The sequence below is a fragment of the Corvus brachyrhynchos genome, unplaced genomic scaffold (assembly GCF_000691975.1).
Source record: "Corvus brachyrhynchos isolate BGI_N302 unplaced genomic scaffold, ASM69197v1 scaffold3, whole genome shotgun sequence".
Lineage (NCBI taxonomy): Eukaryota > Metazoa > Chordata > Aves > Passeriformes > Corvidae > Corvus > Corvus brachyrhynchos.
Genome location: NW_008237619.1, coordinates 5,629,358 through 5,638,304, shown reverse-complemented (window position 1 = coordinate 5,638,304; position 8,947 = coordinate 5,629,358). Strand labels below are relative to the sequence as shown.

Genomic DNA, 8,947 nt, shown 5'->3' with positions numbered 1-8,947 from the left:
GGAGGAGCCGCACGCCCTTGGGATGGCGAAGTGGTACGGAGGGCAGCTCCCTGGCTCCTCTCTGCTAAACCAGGATTTAGGTGCCTTTCCACAAGAGTTCCGGGTTTGTTTTTTCTTTGTTATTTGTTAAACGAGGACGAAATCGGTGGCTTAAGTTCGGGTTTTGTTTTCATGTCTCCACAGTTGAACAACACATGGGGGGTGGAAAGCAGCACCGAGGACCTTTCCAGGGGGTCCGTGTGAAGAACTCTGTGAAGGAGCTCCTGCTGCACTTCAGGAGCAGCAAACAGATGTCCTCGGGTCCTGCCACCGAGGAAAGCAAGGTAACCGGCAGCTTTTTGCACTGACAGATTTGATTTTAGTGGTTACCGAAGCTGGCAAGAGAGCACTTTGTGGTAACGTTAGAAATGAGCTTCTACTTTATCTGCTGTGGATGGAGTCAGTGTTTTTCCTTTTCAATACATAATGGAAGAATACAGCTGGGAAGAAATCAGAAAGGTTTACCGTGGAAGAAGGAGGCCCTTAAAAGTGTTCTTACTAAGCTTTATTTTCTAAAGGGAGTCTGGATAAGGATACATTTGTGTTGCGAAACCACAGAAATTCTGTGTTGACTGGAATGAGATCATTCATTGGAAGGGTTAGGGATTCTTCTCAGATTTGTTTGTCATGCTATTGCGCCTCTCTGTGCAAAGCACACAGTGTAAAGGTAGGCCCTTTTAGTCTGAAAAGATGAAAAAGGACAGGAAATTCTGAGAAGATTAAAGGGTATTTTTGATTTCATTAGATTCGTTTTTCTGAGTCTGTGTTTGAAAGCTTCCTAGATAAGTGTTGTCAAGGGAAGATTTTTGCATATAAAAGTTCACGGCACTGAAGAAGTCTAAAATTGGCTGGGTTATTTATGTTTAAAGAAAAAAAATCCTCAGGTCTCTGGAAGGAATAGTGTATTTCCCTAGATTTTCTTGAGTTTTGTGGTATTATAACAAATAGCTTGAAAAGCCTAAAGAAAAATAGTGGGTTTTATTTAAGTTTCATTAAAGTATTTCCATTTTCTAACCTTAATTAAAAGCAATTAAGTTAGGGTTAGACAACCACATACTAGAATTATTCTAAGGTATATTCTGTGTTTACAAAAGGAAGTCACGGCTGCTTGCTTGGTTTTTTTTGGTGGATTGTTTTTGGTGTTTGTTTATTTATTTATTTTTGTTTGTTTTCCCCCAGAAATAACATTATAATAACAGAATAATTTGGATTTTTCTTAACAGGCACAAGGAGGATTGGTGAACTACGAACCATACACAGGTAGACCATTTTTTAATCCATACCCTGTAATAACACTTTAAATCAATTATAAGACTACCCTCCAAATGGATTCTAAACTTATTTTCTTTCCAGCAGAACTCAAGAGCATACTAGGCCACAGTGGCAAAAGAAAGGCTCCTGAACTCCTCTCTGATGGACCTTCTTTCAAGCGCCAGGCCAATCTTCACCCACATCTCTTGGTAAGTTTGTTGTAATTTTTTCCATGCCTTTATTTTGCAGTTAGCTTTGTATGATCAGAAACTGCCAGATATAGCTATACCTCTAAACTTTCTGGGGCTTGTTTTGATTTGTCTTTTTTTATTTTTTCCTGTCAGACCCCACCCCAGACACCAACTTCTATGGACAGCATGGAGGAGACACATAAAACTGACCCAAAGCACGACAGCAGTTCTGATCTGCTTCAGAACATTATAAACATCAAGAACGAGTCGAGCCCCATTTCCCTGAACACGGTGCAGGTGAGCTGGTTGCCCTCTGTCACCAGCCACGGCTCGCCTGCTGAGCAGTACCAGGACAGCCCAGGAACACAGGCTTTCTCCCCATCCCAGAAGTACCAAGTATTCCAAGACCACACCAGTCAGCATATGCTTGATCCACCACAGCATTACCAGTTCTCTGCATCCCAGAACCAAGATTTGTCACAGAGTTATCCTTCAGATGCCTCCCTGGACTACAGGCCATTTGTTGCCAGTGACCAGTCTCCTGTCTACCAGCAGAACACCTTTGAGAGCCATGAGCTGCAGTACTGCCCGTCGCAGAGCTTCTCTTCCCTCTTGAATGACTCAGAAGGCTCGGATGGCATCTCCAGTCCCCTCCAGCCACTGAGCAGTGCCCACCCACAGGCCGAGGTTGCCCCTCATGCCCCCAACTTCAGCTTGCTTTCCAGCAGCCTCTGTGGCAGTCTGGAGCGCAGTGTCTCTTTGGCTGCTCTGAATGTCTCTCTACCTGACCAAAACGTTGCCAGAAGCACAACGCAGCTGGGCAAGTCATTTTTTCAATGGCAAGTGGAGCAGGAGGAGAACAAACTGGCTAACATCTCTCAAGACCAGTTCCTTGCAAAAGACGCTGATGGAGACACGTGAGTGCCGTTTATCTTGGTGTTTCTTATGTGGGAAGTTGGGGAATGTTTCTGTTTGGGTTTTGGCAGACTGTGGGTTATAGTGAAGCAGTTCAATAGCACTGTTTGTGTCAAAAGTGCATTGGTTTGGCTGATCAGGTGAAAGGTGTGGTATTGCTGATGGCTGCAATGCAGAGCTGCAGCTCACTTGAGTAGATGAATTGTTTAATTTCAGGCGCTAATAGTTAGACTTGGTTAAATGGGGAGGAAAGCATTCTGATTTAGATGCTTTAAATTGCCTTGGTAAGAAAGTACCCATGTTCCTGTCTTAGTTATACAGAGGAGGTCTGAGGCTGGCAGTGTAACACCCCTTCCACACATTTGGTTCTCTGCTGTCTTGAGCCCTGGTTGATGTCTGGTGGTGTAACTCTGTTGCCCGTCTTTCCTGCAGCTTCCTCCACATCGCTGTCGCCCAGGGCCGTCGAGCACTCTCCTATGTTCTTGCGAGGAAGATGGCTGCCCTGCACATGCTGGATATTAAGGAGCACAATGGCCAGGTGACATTCTGAAACAAATCTTTGCGCCTGCTTTGTGCACCTGAGTGCCTCTGCATGTCTGAACCTTGAGAAAGATGTGGTGAAAGGCTTATTTAATATTAACCCCAAGATTTAGCCTGCATACTAATATTAACCTTGAGCTATTAATACTTCTTGGGATCACCTTGAGCTGGTAAAACTATGTGCTCTGCTTCATTTGTCCTGGCTTCCTAGTATTCATAATCACTGCTTAAATAATACCAGGTAGCTGGGGTTTTTATTTGTTTTAGTTGCTCTTTCCTGTTAGAGATCAGATGACTAATAGCTTAAATTTTCTTCTTGATGTTTGCAGAGTGCTTTCCAGGTTGCTGTGGCTGCCAATCAGCATCTCATTGTGCAGGACTTGGTTAGCTTGGGGGCTCAAGTGAACACCACAGACTGCTGGGGTAGAACACCGCTGCATGTCTGTGCTGAGAAGGGGCATGCCCAGGTCCTCCAGGTAAGAGCCAGGCAGGCACAGCTCTGCCCCGGCCGTTGACTCTCAGCCTTGGTATTAGCTGTGTTGGGAAACTCTGGAAACACCACTCCTTTCTTCATCTCTCTGGGTAGCCATGTGAGTCTATCTCAGGGCTCTACAGATACAGCTTAAAGTGGGACTGAATTTCTCATAAAGGTTCTCATCAACATTTTTGAGTTATTTTGGGGGAATCCTCTAGTTTACCAAACCAAAACAGTAAGTCTCCTCTTAATCACAGGATCATCGAATGGTTTGGGTTGGAAAGGACTTCAAAGATTTTCTAGTTCCAACCCCCCTGCTGTGTTCAGGGACACCTTTCACTAGACCAGGTTGCTCAGAGGCCCATTCAGCCTGGCCTTGAACACTTCCAGGGATGCTGTTATTTATTGCAGCTTTATTGCAGTTACTGCACTAAGACAGTAAACAAATTTGAAGCAGTATGTGGTTTGGATAAGACCTAAATGTGTACCTGCTCCTACTTTTGCAGGCAATCCAAAAGGGAGCCATGGGAAGCAATCAGTATGTGGATCTTGAGGCAACAAACTATGATGGTGAGTAGTTAAGAGTTTATAATTTACAGAGTTACAGGAAAGTACAATGTTTTATAGCTACTGATGGGAGTGCAACAAAATACGATATTTCTTTGTCAGATGGAAATTTACAGGTACAATTGACATACCTGTCAGATGAAAACATGGTTAGTCTGTGTCTGTCAGGACCTCTTTCCTCTTACCTGTGATTGCTTTGTTTGGCAAGGAGAGTGTAGGTTGTAACTGGCCACTGTTTAAAACTTTGGCATGCCAGTGTTGTGTCAGTGCATACAGAAGCCAGAATCTGGCAGTAGAGAGCTGTTGTATTTGGACCTCTTTTCCATAAAACAGCTCTTTCTAATGTATATTTTGTAAAAAAAAATATTAGAAATTTATTCTTTAATTTTCTGCTGGCTGAGAGCTCACAGTAGGCTGCTACTTCACTCTTTTGGTGATGGACAGTCCAAATCTCAAGCTGCTTGGGAGTAGTCACTGTCACCTACAAATACATAACCATTCCTAGGCTTAATGGGGGTAGGAGCTCCTTTATCCAATCTGAAACAAGCAGCCAGTCAACACCTCTATACTGCATTTGTTCATTCATGATGATTTTTATTTTTTTTGATGTTCAGGTTTGACAGCGCTGCACTGTGCGGTTCTGGCCCATAATGCTGTGCTGCATGAACTGCAGAACTGTCAGCCACCACACTCCCCTGAGGTCCAGGAGCTTCTGCTGAGAAACAAGAGCCTGGTAGAAACCATCAAGATCCTGATACAAATGGGAGCCTCTGTTGAAGCGAAAGTAAGTAAAATGCTGTAGTCTGAAGTGCCAGATCCAGAGAGAATGTGTCTGTGGACACATTCTGAATGGAAGCAGAATGTCCCTTTCTCTCACGCTGCATTTCAGCTTTGTTACACAGGAAGTAGACTAATTTGAAAGCTTCCCTGCAGCTTAATTTACCCAGATGGGATGAGAATGTTGCATTTATTCAGAGCAAGGTATTATCAATGCAAATGAACCCTGGGGAAAGAGGGAGGTGACAGTCTGATTTCTAGACTCAGAATGATGCTACGCTGTCTGCAGTGAGTAGCATAGTAAAAGTAAGAATATGTTTGGAACACTCTTAGGTACCCATAGTAATAGGGTGCTGGTGACACCTTGTTCTTGAACTGCAAATTTTAATTAAAAACTGCTTACCTGTGCAGTTCAGGTCTGTGCCGTGCCAGACCATTACTTAGCCAAAATATCAAATATTACATTATGTAAGCCTACCTGCAGATGAGATCAGATTCCATTGTTCATTAGATGTTGATATTAAAATTTATATATTCAGATTCACTTTTGATGAATTGTAGTGCAAGTATGTTTGCTCAACACTCTGGAGTTACTTTGCTTTCTGTTTTTATTTGTCTGCATCTTCCCCCTGGATAGGTGAAGCACCTGCAGGGAAGACTAAACAGTTTCTTTTTTGATAGGATCGCAAAAGTGGTCGCTCCGCTTTACATTTGGCAGCAGAAGAAGCAAACCTGGAGCTCATTCGTCTCTTTTTGGAGCTGCCCAACTATCTCTCTTTTGTTAATGCAAAGGTATGGTGATTTTTTCATAATGCAGACAGAGAAAGAGAGGCTCATGCCCCCACTTTTCCTTCATGGAGTTGCCTTGTCATCCCCAGGCTTACAATGGCAACACAGCCCTGCATGTGGCTGCCAGCCTGCAGTACCGCGTGAGCCAGCTGGATGCTGTGCGCCTGCTCATGCGCAAGGGAGCAGATCCGAGTGCCAGGAACTTGGAGAATGAGCAGCCAGTTCATCTGGTTCCTGACGGCCTTGTAGGGGAACAGGTAAAAAAATTCCTACCAACCCTCTCCTTCCATCTGCCTCTATCCACACAAAAGCTGTATTCCACTCCAAAAGTTTGTTTTGGGTTTTGAGTTGCAGCTTTCAAGGAAAAGATTTAGCAAATGCCATTTTATTTTATAGATCTTTAGCTTCAGCGTCAAGATCAGGCAGAATATACAGACCTGAAATTTTAGGTTTCACGTGCAGCTTTTATTTTTTCCATCTCAAAAGCTTTTTGCTGTTGGGATAGGCTTTGTCTTTGTAACCTTGCAATGTAATGGAGGCAGTACTCCTTCTTATTCTCTTGCTCATCTCAGTATGGTCTGAGTTCATGCTTTTATTGCTCTTGTCATAGTTAGTAATGACAGTTCTTAGGCCTGAGTAACAGATGAAGAAAATCCCTTTTTCCTAGGGGCTATACAAATACTTGATGAAAAAAAGTAACTCTTGACCTAAGACTAGTAACAAGCACAGCTGAGTTGCTGACTGTTGCCTTTCATTGGTTCAAATGCTGTAAAGTGCGATCAGTTCTGGTGTAACTGAATGCAGGACCTAGGCTTGGATAAATGAATGCAAAACTGGGTCTAGGGTGGGTTTTTTCCAGATTGTGACTCATTTCAAGATGATGAATGTCATGTTTTTGTCTTTTTCTTTTCTCCAGATAAGACGTATCCTCAAAGGGAAGGCGATTCAGCAGAGAGTGTCGCCGTTTTAGGCTCCATGTTTCTTGGAGTTCAGCAACTTACACTCACTGTCAGTCAGGCAGTCCTAATGAATCTGTAAATAGACCATTTGCTTGGTGTGGGCAAATGTTAGTTGTTTCTATGAAACAAAAGTATTTTGTTCACTATTATATAGTGGGTTACGTAAGAGTAAAAAAAAAGCCCCAAACCCAACAATCAAATTCGTCCAACCAAAAGGGAATGCTTCATTCCCAAGCATGTGGAACATCTTCCTGGCTACCTGTATTTCATAGCTACGACGAGACTGATTTTATTTAAACAACCATACAGATAACTTCTAGGCAAGGACAATTCTATGGGAATTTTTTTTTTTTTAATTTTAGAGAGTGGTGATACAGGTCAAAATTGCAGGGATTGTTGTGTTTTTAGTAACACTTAAGTGCAAGAGAAATTAAATATTTTTGAAGATGAACATTTATTTATGTAACTTTGTGGCTTTGTTTCAGTATCTTGTGCAGGATTGTATATAGTCACTGACATTATTGTACAGATGTATAGTTCAAAGAATCTATTGATGACTTGGGGAAGGATCTGAAGAAGCAAGTTCCTTGGTCTTGAGCTTGCATACAGATATACTGGTGCAAATCGGGTAAATTCTGTTCTTCCGAAAGACTGAAGATGGAAAGTAGAATTAAGATAGATTGTCCCTGGCACTGATTTGTGCATGCTTTTGGAGTTGTTAATAAAACATGAAAAGCCATGCTTCTTCAGGGGACTCTGTCAGTTTTTCTCGTACCCAGCAGGGGTTTTTCTCTTGATAGAATAATAGATTGAGAGAGAAGGATGCTGATTTCTATAGTATGTATGTAACTTGTACTTTAAGGGATATGATCCTGATTCAGTGCAAGTGTTTGGCATGTACTTCACTGTTGATGCATGCTGAAATCTCTTAATGTTAATTATAATGCTTCAACATGTGTAAGCCTTACTGGTGTTGGTGGGGCTTAAGCACATGCATAAATAGCTTGCTGAATGGGGCTCTAGTTAATTCTAGAGACTTAATGCTTTCCACCTTCTAAGCAGAATTAGTCCATTTATGGTTTTACCTTATAGGTATAGTGGCTAGCAAAGTAATATTTGAAATTAACAGTTTTTCTATTTTTTAATAATTATTAATGGAAAATGTATACTAATGATGCTGTATACTTGTGTTCTGTTGGAAAAAACTTCCTCCTATCATTTTCTGAATGATCCATGCTGGGCTGTAATCCAGTAATATGTTCTCTGTATGGTCTTTGCTCTTAAACTGTTTTTTCATCACATGCAGTTCTCTGATGTAACCATTTAATTAGTCTGATTGTGCTGTTTTGGCAAAGTATGTCTTGTAGACAAGCTAAATGAAAAAATCTGATATGCGAAGGCTTAGTTGCAGTGTATTTCTTGAAGGGTTATGTGTAACTCGTGTTTGAATAAACATGCTAATTGAATTTTGTGGTTACTGTGTGTGATACAAAAATGGCGAAGAAGTCAAGCTTAAGGTAAAACTGATTTAGCATGGTGATACTATGAGGCTGAAAAGCCATTTGCTAAGATGAAATGAAGTCTTGCCATCCAGCTGTTTATGCTTTCTCTTGTTTGATGCTGATGTTCTGGGTCATGCACTGTTGAGTTGTTTTGCCTGTGAGTTTAGTAGGTGTGCCCCAAATCGAGTTAATAGTCACCAGGTTGGAAGCTGAACACTTGTCCCTGCGTACTCGAAAGAATGATAGCAGTTCTGACAATGCTTTGTTCTTCCCGTGGCTTGCTTGCTTTGGTCCTCAGTTCTGACAGCTCAGGCACAAGTGTCACCCTAGTGCAGGTGGCAGTCTGTGTTAGGAAATAGGGCCATACACATGGGGATGGGCTGTCCTCGCTTCACAGGTGGTGGTAAGATGGTTCTGACCTGGTGGTGACCCTTCAGGGGGAAGAGCTGTCATCACGGCCTGTCCCAGCTGAGTGTGGAGCAGGAGTGATGGCAACAGTTGAGATAAAAGTGGATGTAGCATTAGGGTCTGTAGGAAAAGGAAGAAAACCAAAAGGGCTTCTGTGTTACTGTATGAACCTGCTGTCCACCCTGCCTTACTGCTGCTTGTGGTGAGGGTGAAAGTGTGGGGATTGGAAGAAGCCCAGAGGAGTGGAGGAGCTTCCTTGCAGGGAACAGCAGAGTAGACTAGGACAGCCCTGCAGAGCCATGACAGGCCAGAGAACCTGAGTGGGGGTGAACTCACTCTCCCTTCCAGCATGAGAGCTGGAAGCTAATGAAGGTACCAAGCAAGAGGAAATGGAATTGAATTCCTCATTAGGATATGCAAAGATAAAATGGTGCCTCTTTATGTGAGCAGCTGCTTGTGTCTAGATTGTGTTGAAGATGCTGTCATCTGCACCTCTCACTGGAAGTGACCCTGCATTGAGTATTGTAGTGGTTT

The 8,947-nt window shown here is 42.6% G+C and overlaps 1 protein-coding gene across 2 annotated transcripts; it reads left to right on the top strand.

Moving 5' to 3' along the window:
* Positions 1-180: 180 nt before the first annotated feature.
* NFKBIZ (NFKB inhibitor zeta) lies at positions 181-7,969 on the top strand. 2 transcript variants are annotated; one of them, XM_008631716.2, is made up of 11 exons: positions 181-323; positions 1,263-1,299; positions 1,396-1,499; positions 1,635-2,398; positions 2,829-2,934; positions 3,266-3,412; positions 3,918-3,981; positions 4,593-4,762; positions 5,437-5,547; positions 5,634-5,801; positions 6,461-7,969. In XM_008631716.2, the coding sequence occupies exons 1-11, from the start codon at positions 195-197 to the stop codon at positions 6,512-6,514; spliced, it is 1,854 nt and encodes a 617-aa protein (XP_008629938.1). In that variant the 5' UTR covers positions 181-194; the 3' UTR covers positions 6,515-7,969. The 2 variants fall into 2 exon arrangements, with proteins under 2 accessions (XP_008629938.1, XP_008629939.1); XM_008631717.2 differs by having other exon boundaries at positions 1,393-1,499.
* Positions 7,970-8,947: the final 978 nt, after the last annotated feature.